Source organism: Lonchura striata, chromosome 14 (assembly GCF_046129695.1).
Source record: "Lonchura striata isolate bLonStr1 chromosome 14, bLonStr1.mat, whole genome shotgun sequence".
Classification (NCBI taxonomy): domain Eukaryota; kingdom Metazoa; phylum Chordata; class Aves; order Passeriformes; family Estrildidae; genus Lonchura; species Lonchura striata.
The window spans coordinates 8,019,545-8,034,506 of NC_134616.1; the positions used below are offsets into that span (position 1 = coordinate 8,019,545).

The 14,962-nt window shown below is 38.2% G+C and overlaps 1 protein-coding gene across 4 annotated transcripts in view; it reads right to left on the reverse strand.

The window, feature by feature from the left end:
• The window catches only part of KLHL13 (kelch like family member 13), a 79,861-nt gene that overhangs the window by 54,549 nt on the left and 10,350 nt on the right, over window positions 1–14,962 (reverse strand). For 2 of the 4 annotated variants that reach the window (XM_021548457.3, XM_077786510.1), the window contains one exon: window positions 7,990–8,048. The exons of the other annotated variants lie outside the window; for them this stretch is intronic. In XM_021548457.3, coding sequence (XP_021404132.1) covers window positions 7,990–8,009 — 20 coding nt within the window. In that variant the 5' untranslated portion in view covers window positions 8,010–8,048. The remainder of the gene's footprint in view (window positions 1–7,989; window positions 8,049–14,962) is intronic. 4 annotated transcript variants of the gene reach the window in all.

Genomic DNA, 14,962 nt, shown 5'->3' on the forward strand with positions numbered 1-14,962 from the left:
CTTCTTCAGAGTTTCACAGAATTATTCATTAAAGAGCCATTTTTCACACTAAGCAGAAATGTGACTGACCAAAACACTGCTAAAAGGTTGTGTGCACTCAGAGTACAAGTCTGAAAAGTGAAACTTGAGACTGAATATGTTCAAGTCACCATAAATTCATCCAGCAGACAAAAGAAACTTGTGTGCCTGTTTTGGGGGAGGGAAAAAAAAAAAAAAAAGGCAGAAAATCCACTGCTTCTAATCCAAGATTAAACCTATAAGGAAAATCCCCCCAGAAGCAGCGAGCAGCATACCAATGAGTTTGGTCATTCTCAAGACTGGTTCAGCTGCTGCCAAAACATAACTTTAGTAATTTAAACTATTGTCCTATGGATTATCTGTTTAGGCTGAGACAAAAGTACACAAAATCAGTCAATGAAATTACAGAAACTATTAAGATTTCTTCAGTCCAAACTTGCTAAAAGAAGGCTTAATGTCAATACACGCCTTGGAACAGAAATAATTGAGCATTTATTCTTAAGATGAATGCTCAAAACAGTTTTATTAATCAAGTTAAATGAAAGGTTTGAAATGCCATTAGCAATCCAAAGGAAAAAAGTGGAAGGTTTAAATGGCATTAACAGAAAATCCTAGTCATGAATGATGCCTCTTGCTGCAGTAATATTTTCAATTACTTATAAAGGAAAATAAATCATACCAACATACTGAAACACTCATAGCCAGGCTGTTACATTTCATACAGAGGTGAAGAAAGGTACATGATGGATCCCTGTCACTTTCTCAGACTAACACTAAATCAAAACTATCATTCCTGATAGGATGTCAGGATGTAAAGCTCCTTTACAAAGTAGTGTCAGAAACTGTTGTGCCAGCAGTACATTTCATCCTAAACTTATGACTCCTAATCTTACCTTTTCCATGTAAGTATGACGTCCCTATTCAATTGCAAAATGCATGAAAATGAATAGTTATTTATATTTGACAATACAGCTCAAACATTTTCTACAGAAACATACTGCACTACAAAAATAACTTTTTTCTTGTTTCTTTAAAAGAATGAACCCAGTTATTCCAATATAAATTAACCAGACCAGCCAAACTACCATTATGGGTGTAATAAAGTACAGCACAAGATAATACAAACAATGCTATAGCTTCTATGTCCATATTATAAAGGAACAATTATGTTTTAAGAGAGGATTTGATTGCTAAAAAAGACACTGAAATAAGGTTGCTGGAATTTCTGTTGGGTTAAGGTGATCAACTCTGCATTAAATGACTGCTGAAGATCTGTGGAGCCCATCTCCTGCTTACTATAAGAAATTAAGTCTTGTGGTTTCAAAAAAAATCTACATCACAGAAAGACACAAAACAGATGAGAGATTCTAAAACATAGAATCACATCAAATCACAATTTTCCAATATCTAAAATGCACTTGTAGAGCAGATGGGAATTGTTCCCTTCATAAGGATACACTTATCTCATTTTTCCATCAAAAATCTCTCTTGAAAACATGTTAAGAATCAAATTACTTTTCAAATAAAATCATTATTAAGTCATTTTTGTCACCACAAAGAATTCCAGACATTGAAAATATTCTGTATTACAAAAAATGAAAAAAAAAAAAAAACCTTACAAACTTTACTAGTTTTTCTCTTTGCCAACAAAGCATCAAGAATCAAAATTCAAAAGCTAAACTAGGTTTTCAGACATTTTAATATTATAAAGCCTTGGGTGAATGTGACAGTATTTATATCAAAATAATCTTCTCATTTCTTCTCTTCTGCCCACATGCTACCTCGAGTTTTGGACAGATATTTATTTATGCCTTTTATCTTGCCTGCAGCAGTACATCACTAGGGACGTGCAGTTTTGCCTGACTGGTAATTTGTTTGCTGGGAGCACTAAAGAAAGAGAGTTTTGTTTGCAGGATCCTGTCCCTTGGCATGAAAGTGAAGACATAGGAAACATGAAGGGTGCTGTTTTCTCTAAAAAACTTACACATTCAGAACAGCAAGGGCCTTAAATAAATGCAGCTACATTGCTAAATAATTTTTATCCATTTATGTCATCAGTTTGGATAAACTGGGTAAAAGCCATCTGCTAGAAGTATATGCTGCAGGTATAAAGAGTTACTGGTAAATAGACAACCCTTTTCCAAAACTTTTTCTACATCATCTTCAAGATGCAGCCTTTTCTACCTCATTATCTAGTCAGGTAAAATCCATTTTCATAAAATTAAATTGTTCTGGCTTCTGACAAGCCCCACATTTCTTAATCTTTAAAACAACTCAAGCGTCTTCCTGCCTTGTCTCTTTAGCCACATTAATTTACTAGAGCACATCCATCCAATCCTCCTGCTTCTCTCACCACATCCACCATGAAAAGCTGCTTTTGGATGCCCTACAGGGCTCAGCTTTGCTGGTTTTGCAACACTTTTCCCCTCAATTAGATCAACCTTTGGCAAAGCATCCAACAAACATTTCTGTGTTCTCTTCCATGGGACCCCCAACACCCAAATGCACCAGAAAAGAAGAAGCAACAATAATTTCTCCATCAAAACACCATGCTGGCAATGGCACATGGCACTCAGCAGAGTGATTTATGGCAACTATCACTTCTTAGGCACTGGAGCAGATTTTGCACAGATCCCCAGACAATCCACAAGCTCTCACAACAAGAATTGGGAGCTCCAGGCTGGCACAGCACAGACACAGCTTTAGAAGTGCAATTAAGCAGCAATTGTTAAGGTAACATTTTGCATCTTGCAATCCCATTATAAAAACTTGGTAATCTCTGATCAAAAGCCACCAAAACTAACCATGACAAGGGGTGCAAGCTGACTGCAGAGCACCCTGCTAGCACAGCAACAGCAGAGACTTGCCTTTCCATCAGAGGCCATTCTGATCCAGCTGCAAACATCCACATGCAACATCTGTTGAGTCAGGGCTTCTTAGGAGCAAGGATTAAAGAGGGCATCAGACAACATTTTGGAAAAAAATCCCCATGGATTTTTCTCTTTAACTGAAAATACTACAACACTGTTCCTATTACAAAAAGAAAAAAAAAAGATCAAGAACAAAACTATTCAGTTTGGCTCCTTAAAGTGAAAGCAATTTTTAATAAGTTGTGAAAAACTGTCCAAAGACTAAATTTTAAGGAAGCTTTGTTAATTTAAAAAAAAAAAAAAACCATACTTCATATTGCATTGAAGAGTTCAACAAAATTCAGCTATAGGCAAAGTCAGCAGCATGTGTTGGATAAGTTCAGGCTTCCCGAAATGCCATTTACAAGCAGTGAATTTCAGGTAAGCCACATACACTAAAAAGGAAGCGAGACTAATGGAACAGGATTCACTGCAATTAACCCCAGAATACAATACCATATTTAAAGATCAGTGAAGTAATTCTTGTTTTATATAAACCATTCTACTGCAAAATTATCTTGTGCAGCACACAGAACACTGCCAAAGCAGCATAAACACCTGGCTTGTGAAAACTAGACCCTGGCAAGCAGGAGGCAACCCAGCAAAGGACACATTACCAATGGGCAGAGAGCAAAGCTCCAAAAGATCTATTGCTTTCCCCTCACCATCCTAAAACACTTCCCAAAACAACTCAGGACACCTGTACCAAATCAGAATACAAACTGCTTCACTGCATAGCCACTGGAACCTTTAACAAGACATTGTACAGCAGCAAAATAAACCTCTTGTGCTGTTACTTGGAGAAAGGAAAACCCTTCTACAGTCTTAATGAAATCTAATCTATAATCTCAAAACCACTGAGCAATTTCAACCCCTGCATAACATTTGCAGGAACACAACTGTGCTTCTGTGCTCCCAAGCTACACAGGATTATTTCACTGCCTAAGTACACTAGCATCTTGGCTCTCAAGTCAATCCCCCTCTTAGCAGTTAGGAGCCAATTCCTAAACTGAGCTCCAAGAGGGACAAGTCTGACAATGCCAGAGTCATTGTAAAATTTCAGAGCAAGAAGGGTCACATTTTACAGAAAGATTTATGTAATTTAAGTTTAAAAGCAGATCTGGTTGTTAATATATTAAGGGAGATATAAGACAATGCATAGTTGGAACACACTTTTACAGAAATTTTAATCCACTATCTCATGTGTTCTACAAATCATCTGAGGCCCCTTTTCTCTTTGTACATTACTTCTAAAGTTTATCTGTTCCAAATGAGCTTTTCTGTCCATTTTCATGGCCTAGAAGATGACATTGCTTCCATCCTCTGCCTTATGTCTAAGTGAACAGCTCAGCCAGCTGCAGCCTCAGAGCAGGGACAGAAGCTCTTCCCACCAACACCTCACCTCAAATGGGACAGGCACCTGAAACTCCCTCATTTCTACAGGCAGCACATGACCTCAGGTCAGGGCTCTGTGCAAGGACAGCCTTAAACCACTGCACTGAACTTAAAGTAGCAGAAAGCAGAATTTTTACACTGCTGAGGTATGCAAATTAAAATACTGTCTTAAATGAAATATTCTTCTGAATTTTAAGTCAGATGATCAACTTTTTCATGCCTGAATTTGCATCATGAACCAAATTTAAACTCACGTATCTACGGTGAAATTAATGAAATTATTATTAGCTGGCCCAAAAGCATCTAATCAATTTATATGTGCTCTTAAAATGTGAATTTAGAGATTTTCCCATCTCTTCAGTATTCTGTAAAGGACTTTAATCTGCACTTTCCAACCTTCATAAAGCCTTTCCCTGATATAAGTCACCTGTGGCTACAAATATTAAAACTCATTCATCATCACCTACACTTAATAGACCCACGCTGTGAAATAAACTCTGCTGACAAAAGGTTGATTAGATAAGCATTGCATGTAAAAAAAAAATTGTACATAAGAAACCCAGCAAAGTGAAAGAAAAACCTGGATTCTCCACAAAGACAACAGGACCATGACATTTGGATCCCACCTTTTTCTCACTACCAAGTGAAAAAATCCTGCTATGAAACCAGCTGCTGACTGTCAATTATTTTAGGAGCATTTATGTGGTTACAGAGGAGAAAGGCCAATAGAACACATTAATCAGTCCATTCATGAGGAAACTGAACAAACAGCTTAGATACAGCATGTCCCTTCAGTGCCCAGCTTGTCACATACACCCCTGATCTACTGACTACCAAGGGCACAGCTCAAGTACCTTTTCCTATTGTACAAATTAGACTCACTCAGACATGGGCAGATGTCAAGCAGAACAAGGCATCCTCATCCAGCCTGTACAGAAATAATCAGCATTGGGAATGCTGTACATCTCTGCATTTTGGTTGAACTTCACGTTAAATATTATCCACTTAAGAATTCCACTCAAGAATTAATATTTCTAAAATTTATTAATTTAGGAGTCAATACTACATTGAAAATGAAAAAGCTTTTATTGGACATTTGTTCTTCATTAGTTAAGTTGCTTTTTAACTTAATGAACTAAGTTGCAGTGCATATTTCAAGCTCTTTAAAACCTTTGAGCATTCAAAAGGTGAAATGTTTTTCAATTTTTCACCAGAAATTTTACACATGAGTACAAGTAATAACCGCAAAAAGAACAATGGTAAAAGGCAAAAAGCAATTTCCTTTATATAGTCCACAATACTTCTCAAGATATTACAGCATAAAGGTTAAAGCCAAGGTTATGATCATGCAGAACTGGAAAAGGAACCACTTCCTTCAGCTCCATCCTGCACCAAAACTTAAATTCTCAACTTATCCCATAATATTTTACACACATTCACCCTTGCATGGAACTGTCCACAAAGCTATCACCTGTTATTGCAGCTACTAATGCTGACACAGAGGACTATTAATGTAGGCAGATCCCAAACCACTCTTCATGGTGGGTGTCATTGGCTGTGAGCCTCATCCACTCAAGTATCAGAGCACAACCTGCCCCAGCCCAGTGCTGAAGACCATGAAAAGCTGACTGCAATGCAACTGACAGCATAGCAACCCTCTGTACAAATTAAATGCTAGCCCACAAAATAACTGTTGCCTATTTTGCAAAAAGTCTTTTCTGAAAATGACCTCACTAAATTATAGTCATCATCTGTAAATAAGCTCCAGAAAAAAATTTCGTATTATCAAATAACTGTAGCATCACCAGAAGAACACTTCAAGGTGTAAAGACTGATACTTGGAACATTTATACCTAAACTTCTTGTTTATTAAAAACCAAATTTATCAAGTTCCAATTTTATTAAGCAGATAATATTAAAGAGGTCTTTTTAAAAAATAATTAAGTCATGAAGAATATTGCATACTATCATTGCTACTCAGCCAACTGCAACTAAGACTTCACAGACTTTGTCTACAAGAGATCTCAACAGAGTAAATCAAATCAACACTATCTCCTGGGTAAGTCAGCTGGATCAGGACAAGGATTTCTCCTGCTGCTTCATAAAGAATCCAGCATCTGGCCAGGAAATTATTATACAAAAATCCTCACACAGCCTTCCTGAACCAGCAAGCAGAACCTGGAAGAAGCCAAGGGAAAGATGACTACAAGCCAACATTATCTTTAAGCTAATTTTCTCTTGAGTGAAAGCAAGACAGGCTGTCAAATAAGGCACTATTTGCAGATGCCAAACCACAATGAGGACATTAAGCAATAGTGACTTTTTTTTAATTAGTTACTAAAGAAATCACAAAACCTTATCTAAGAAAGTATCCTAAAGTCTCTAGGAAGAGGGAAGTCTAAAAACCATTTAACTTTTCTCTTAGATCCAGGTAACAAGAAAGGCAAGTCACATGTAGGAACCCAAACTGGTTCCTGCCAAGGAGTTGAAGCAATTACTGGTCTGTTGTAATAAAAGGATTTTTCTTCCATTTAAGAAAAGAACAAAGAAAAAATTTTCACTATGTAGCTTTAATGCTACAAACATAAGAAAACTTAGAAATCAAGGTGCCTGAGGTAAGAATAGTTCTTCTAACTTGAGCTCTTCCTTGCCAAGAAAAGCACTGAAGTTGTCCACAAAGGCACTGTTCTCCTAGATAATTATCATTAGAACAAAGCAGCAGCTCCAGAGTATCAAAGTTTATGGTTTAAAAGAAAGCACTCAAGACCACATTACTCATATTATACTTTCACACAAAAAATAAGAAGCACAAAGACTATAATGGAAAATGCTAAAATAACATGCTGCTTTAATTCACAACTGTTACTGGAAATCTGGCAAAAAAAAAAGGAAACACTGGGACTAATTACTCCAAAGGAATGAGCTGGCTGAGGAGCCTATAGCACTAAAAGCACAGCATTTTTATGGAATCCATCTGAAAAATAAGACATTGCATCACCTAATTGTGCTCTCTAAAAATGGCCTTGTCTCCACAAAAGCAAATCCTTTAAGTACTTATTTAGATACAGTTATATTCCATGATGGAGATTCTTTCTTTCCTGTAATATTTTAGGAGTGCAGTTTAGATGCTTGATCCCCGAATATTGTTGTTTATTCTAGCAGAAAATAACTGAAAACTTTCAGGAAAGCTTCCACTGACTGCTACTATTCTCATCATGTTTATAGCAGATATAGCAGACTTGAAATCCAAAACTGGACAAGGACAGGAAAATGTTCAGAACCTGACATGAAAAATAAGCTTGTAAAAGTAACAAGTTAACCCTGCTAAAGGTTTCTCATACCCACCATGCCAGGGGTTTTACTGCAGTCTAGAACACTTTCAGCAGTCAACAGTAAAAGCCTTTGGTAGACTGATGACTACAGACAAGTAAATTGTGGTTCATCACTTATGAAACCATACATTGCTCTGTCCTCCAGCTCTTCCCTTCAACAATGAGCTTTGTCTATGGCTCCCATGAAGGGCTCTACACTCACTGCTTTCCAGACCCAAATGAAACTGTTAGACAAACGGCACAATAGTTATGCTAAGTTAGAGAATTTTTTTAAAAATAAATAATTCCCACATTAGCATTTTGGGCTTTTTAGAAAACACACATCAGTTACTCACAAAGAGTCTCTCCACATCATCTCTGCTAAGCGGAAATATCTCCTCTGTTCTTCATGCACCTGTAGTCAAACAGAAAAGAACTGAAGCAGAGTCACAGACAGACATCCCCAAACAGCACCTGGCTCTCTGATCCCATGGATTTTCACAAAACAAATCAAGATTTGTTCCAAACATTCACACACAATCTGTTTCCCCATTTCACTTACTTTGTCTCTGTAATTTTACAGAGATGAAGGAGCACAAAAGCAAGAAAAGTGCTTCCTGTTTGCATGCATTAGGCTGTTCTTTGCTGTGGAAACAAGGATGAATTATGAAAACTAATCAAGTGAACAGAGAGCACATGCCCTAGATTTTTCAAATAATCTCTTGGTTTAACCCAGTTGTTCCTGAGCCTGCCTATCCCATGAACAATTTACTAAAATGGAATCTGTGACTCATTAAAGCCACCTTTTAAGGGAGAGAGAAAACAACTCAAACTATTTATAAGCAAGACGCAATCACATTAATTTGCACAGAAGAGGCCAAAATCTTAATGACTTCCATTTCTAAGATATAATAGAGTTGATAAACAAACCCCAAGTTAATTATTTTTTATGTCTCAGGAGTATGGTAACCTACAGCCTTTAACCAAAACTAAAGACTACAGACTATATTCTAGCTTGTGAAATCATACCTCCACTAGAAGGGATGTGAAAAAGTTGTAACATTTCTATTTGCTGACATATATTCATTAGCAAACATTACAAAATAGAAACTATGCATTACCCCTGAAAAGAGCCACACTTCAGATTTTTGGTCTCTTATATACTTTACATTTATAAACAAAACTGAATGATAAAAACTTAGTAACTGTATGCATTGGGTATTTCTTTAAAGCAACTTGCTATTAATTCACAGCCCAAAGAAGAAATTCCTTTTTCTTAGCCAATACTTTAAAGATATGAAAGCAAAATTTTAGATAAGGTCAGAGTGGCAGTGGTTATATATAACAGCAAATCATCCTCTCCCCTTCAACTGCTGTGTACCATGACAAAGTTTTGACTTCAGAGAGTAGACACAAGCTCTCCTAATTTAAGAGCCTGTCTAAAATCTTCTTTTGCTAAAGCAGACCGAGATATTTAGTGGAAGGAAATAGCACACAGTATTTGTAAGCATGAATTATAAATTCACTGTGTGCTTTGCAATACTTTAAACATGCCACAACTGAGACAGTATCAAACAGAATTGTTTAATAGCACCTAACTTGCCCACTCCCTCCCACTGACACTACAGCAGCTGTCAGAATAAAGTGGTTCTTAACTCTTGATGTTGCTACACCTCAGGACATCCTCTTGTTTCAAATAAGCTTTAGGTTCTCCTCTGTTAAAGAAGTCTGCTGAGTAAATGGGATGGGTTTTATCCATCCTCCATCACAAAACTAGCATTCAGAAAGTGCCACATCACCTGAGCTGTTCTCCTATCATCATTACTCCATTATTTGTGAAGTCCTATGTGATGTGTAGTGTGGTTACTCCAATTAGGATGGGTGCTTAAATCTCAATCCTTGTTTTACCAACCTGTGGACATTACACAGGCTTCTCTAATGAGACCAGTAACATCACACAACAGTATGAAGGGATAAAAAAATCCATGTTGAAACAGATTTTTTCATACTCAGAAAAATTTTAGTTAACATCCATCTTTAACAATAGAGTTTCTATCATCCTCAGTGTTGATTCTACATTCCCAGCATATAAATATCAGAAATTCACTCCTCTGCTTATACCTCTGCCACAGAAAGGACAAATCTGATCACCAGCACACACTTGCATCCTCTTGCCAAGAGCTAAATTTCTCACTACTGTGCAAGTTCCTGAGGTCTGTGGTTTACAGGGTCTGCTCTTAGCTGCTTCTATATTTTGCCATCATTCTTTCAGAACAGCCAAATTAAGTACATATATTAATGAATAAGGATTCATTTCCTATATAAACCATTACATTTGTTATAACCATCTTCAGCCTGAATACAGGTAGACAATTTAAAAGATGAGTGGTTGAGACCCATGTAAAATTGTTGTGCATTTCTGAGAAGTTAAACTAATTCTAATTCCGACTCCATAAAGCAAACACACTATATGCATTTTCATATGCCAGTGAATGCAACTCACATGGTGAAACTTATTTTTATGTCTGTAATTCATCTGTCAGGAAGTTCTAGATTATTCAGGGTTGATAGTGCACACTGCTTTTATGTAGGTTACTTGTATCAGTTACAGCCAGCTCTTCAGAAACAACAGCAAGTGAGTGGCAAAAGTCACACCAAGGAGAGACAAAGTGTGCAGGGCACAACCTAGGAAGCCACTAAATGAAAAAGGCCACACATCCTCAGGGGCAAACGTGAGCACCCAGGGAACATGAGAAACACTCATCAGGTCAGAGGCCAGTCCTCAGCAAACATCACTCCTACAGCAGGCAAGTTGGTTTTAAATGAGTCTCAGAAATCACAAAGCAGATGCTGGGATTGAACCTGACCTACAGTGATAACACAGTCCTTCCTCCAGCACAGCAGGCAACCTGAATCAAAACTAACAAAAACTGCTGAAAAGCAGAGTGCTCATGAAATGCACAGGAGCAAGAGGCTGAATTCTCGCTTGGGAGCACTACTGAGGGTCACAGCCCCAAGCTACCTCGTTTCACCCAGCTATCCCTTGCCTACCTTGTGCTGGACCCAGCTGCACAAGCCAGGAGCAAACAGCTGTGAGGGGACAAGCAGAGCCAGCACAGCCAGTGCTGTTCCCACCAGAGGGACAGGGAGATGCTGCTCTCCAGGGCAGCCACGAATCCCCAGCACCCACCGGGCAAAGAGAGAAGGGAGCGGCACCGTCCCTTCCAGCAGCAACTGATTAAATCTGACATTGAATGGCACTCTTAAAATAATGGCTTTAATTGCTAAATAAGTAATAATAAGATAATCTCTCTCTAAATACAGAGAATATATACCTTAAAAAGTATTATCATCTTGGAAGTCGAATGCAGATTAGGCTGGTGTAGGCAGTTTTCAGCATGGACTTCGTACACATTTCTGGAGAATAGCACAGCCTCCCAGCTTTTATAACAGGCATCAGAGTTGCATTACTCAAGAGCAGCGTTACCCTATATCAACTATCACCTGATAATCATTACCACGTAGAATAATTTACTTCCACCCACAAACCAGAAGTACCTAAGTACTTAAACATTTTCTATAAAAATCGAGTCCTGACACAAAAGTAACCCCGTATTATAGACTACAGAAAATATAACTGAAGCTACCAATTAGTTAGAGACAGATAAAGTGCTGCATTTTGAAAAACTCAGTGTCATAAAGGAAGCCAACACTCGAAATATAACTCTAGGTAGCAGAACAGATCTTATTCTAATGGAAATTTTGCAATTGTGAAGAAGTCTTACCCACTAAAAGCAGTGCTACCATGCTTGTCAACTGCAGTTACAGAATGGCCTTCATTATCATACTTTTAAAATGATTGATAAAAATTTTATTTGACCTATTTTAGGAACACAAAATAAAACAAGCTTCAGCATGCTCACACAAGCTTAGAAGTCTTCAGTAACACTTCAAGTATTAAAAAACCCCAAGCTTCTTGGTATAGTATTTCACTCACACAGAAAGAGAAAACAGTTCCCTGAAGCAGATCGAGTCATTAATACAACACATATAAATCACACCTAAGTAAAACACCTGCAGTTTAAAATGGCACCATAGGCAAGAAGAAAATGCTGTGTTGTATTGAATAGCTGTGCTAAGCTTAACAGACCTAGGTTGGATGCCCTTATATTATACTCTCAACACTGGGAGCTTCAGCAATTACAGCATAGCATAATCCAGTGCCAAAGAATGAATGGACTTCTCTCCCATTCCCTTGAGCCCTAACAAGATCATCTTCCCACACAGCAGTCCCAGCCAGGAAGCAAAGAGAAGGGGACAAGGAATAGGCTGCAGATGGCACACCACAGTGACAGTGAGTCTAAGATGCCAGCACAGGGAGGGGACAAGGAAGCAGCAGGGACCAGCACCCCAAAACACAAGAAAGCAAGTGTGAGACAAGCCAGCTCCCTGCGAGAGCCACAATGACCTGACAGATTAGTGACTCACCCGGGTTCACATCAGCTCTGTTCCTGGACAGCAGCACTGCTCTGTCTCTTCTGCCCTTGGCTCAAACATCTGCACCCTCTTGTCATGCCCAGCTGCAGATCCAAGCATTGTTCAGAGCTGTGCACAGCACCCAGATGGTCTGTCAGTGACAGCTGTCCAAAATGTTATTGTCCTCCTACTGCTGTTCCTACAGCCACAACGCAGAGCAGGCCCCTACTAGTGACAATGCCCACAACTCCTGCTCTTTGCTGTGCCCAGACAACAAAGCTGCTTCCATGCTACTCCCCTCCTAAAGGTAATGTGAGTTTCTGCCTCTATGCTTGTGAGTGGAGGAAGGGTTTTAATCATTATCTCCCAAGAGTGCTGACAGTACAAAGTTAGGAGTCTTACCCTCCATGGATTGCTTCCATTCTCCAGGAACTCCATCCTGGACAGTCTGTGTCACAGATTTAGAAGCACCAACTACTACTCTGGAAGTGTTAATGAAAAGGCCAGTTCACATCAGACTGGAAACAAGTGATAAAAAAAGGAAATAAAAGCCTGTGCAGCCTCCTAATAAAACAATGCACACTACTTCAGCAGACTGACATCTTCCAGCCCTCACAAGCGAATCCTGGATAGCCAATATACATTACCTGGCAATAAAAGCAAAAGGAGTTCAGAACATTAATGCCCATTTTCCCATTTTCTGCTGCAAACGTTTTGGCACTCTCTCCTACATCACATACCAGAGTATCAGAAACACCTGCATCACTGAGAAATTGAATCCTTATTGCTACCATTCAAATATCCTTATGACAAGCCACCTTGGAACCACTTTCCACTGAACTCAAAGCCTTCCCACCTGCTGTTACTTCCATCAACAATGTCCTTTACCTGGAGGCTTCTCCTAATCTACATATGCAAATAAAGGCTTCAGAAAAATGCTCCTAGATGAAGTTAGTCAGTATGATTTCCAATAGCAATCACTGTCAGCAAGCTTCCTAATTTTGCAGTGCTGTTATGGGTGAAGGTGGAAGCTAAGGGAACACCAGGCTGCAGATGAACTTAGAGGCATTCGTTTTCCTTTCTTTTCTTCCTAAAGCTATTCTAAGCAGACCTTGAAATGGCACAAACACTGAACTGACAATTCAGGACACACTAGGTCAGAAATGTACCCAGAGCACAACACAGCTCACACAACTCACTGCCTTATCATAAGCCTCACAAATGACATGAGAGCTGAGTAGGATGCACTTCACATTTTGGTCATTCAGCTTTAGTTAGTGGTACGGGGATGTTTTCCAATACAACAGCTTTAAAAGCAAAATGAGATTTGGATTTCTGATGACACTTGAGCTAGAAATGGACATTAAGAACTTCCCAAACACAAGGATCTTGAACACCAGTAAAACAACAGTCCAGCTTTTTTTTTCTCAAATAACCACGTTGAAAGAAAGGCCAGAAGAGAAGCCACATAACCTTTAGGTAACTGATTGCCAGGGAACAAAAAAACCCAGGATCATTCTGATCTTCCAACCTCTCAAACAGTGACTTGCTAAATAAGACAGTTCAAAATGAAGAAATCTTTTACCTCTGAGCAGCACAGCTTAAATTGTTAGCTCAGCCAATCCACAATCAGAAAAAGTAAACTGAAGTTTTAGCTGCATTTGGAAAAATTTCAAAGCTATTTAATATTCTACAAATATATCCATTTATCAGGTAAACTGAACAAACTCCTCAAAAAGCCAAAAGTAATCAGTTTTAGCAGAATCTGTTTGGAGATACATACCCTACTTTGTACAAAGCTCTAAGCTTCCTATGTCTTTATCAGCTCTACTAATAAAGAACATAAAGGCTCTGTGATTTGATCTACAAGAATTTAACAATTATAGTTTGTTCATCAAAAAAGAGTTCTGATATTTTCAAGATATTCACAGTGCCTAATATCTCAGGTATATAAACCAGCTTTTGAAAGCCCTTGGGAAAAAACTGTTCCCACAGAAGAATTAAACATGACATGGTCAGAGTCCTACAAAAGAAAACAAAATATTTTTTTCATTTGAACATTTGCATGTTAAGTATTTACACTTCTGTGAAGACGTCTGATTACAGAAGTTTTCAAGTGTTGCACGTTTCCAATGGACTATATCCAAATTACAATACAAAAGCCTTCTAATTTCTGTCCCAGTGAAGGCTGACAAATTGTGTAAGTTTTCCACAGACACTGTTGACACTTTACAAACATATTACTCACCCAGTCTCTCAAGTCATTTATTTTGTACCAGGAAAATTAATCAGAATAATTTTCAATGTGTTAATTTAAGGATGTCTACTGCAATATCTGGAAAAGGCTATATAAAGAATACAGAGCATGTACATACATTAATATTTACACATCCTTCAAACTAGGATGTCTCAGGATACCAACAACACAAAAATATCTGAATATTTTGATCAACACTCAAATATCTTCCAAGCTATCCTGCTTTCTTGGCTACATGAATTCTTCAATCGACCTCTGTTACACACTAAGTTTCATTTAAGAAAAGCACCACACAAAAGTCAGACAGGAAAGCTCAGACTTGAAGACCTAATCAGACTACCTGTCTAACAGCAGTCGATTCAGGAGCAGTGTCAGTGAAAGGACACTGCCTCCTGGCAGCTTCCCTCTGTCAGGGCTTTAGGGACTTCCTCCCACAAACTGCATCTGGAATTCAGCCTTGAGCACTTCAAAATTCACTTTTTTTCTGCTACTAATTTGCCTAATCACATTTCAATCTAATTTGCGCTCAAGATATCCCATTAAAATGGAGTCTTGATATAATTATACACAGGGTACCAATGGAGTCTCACAATATA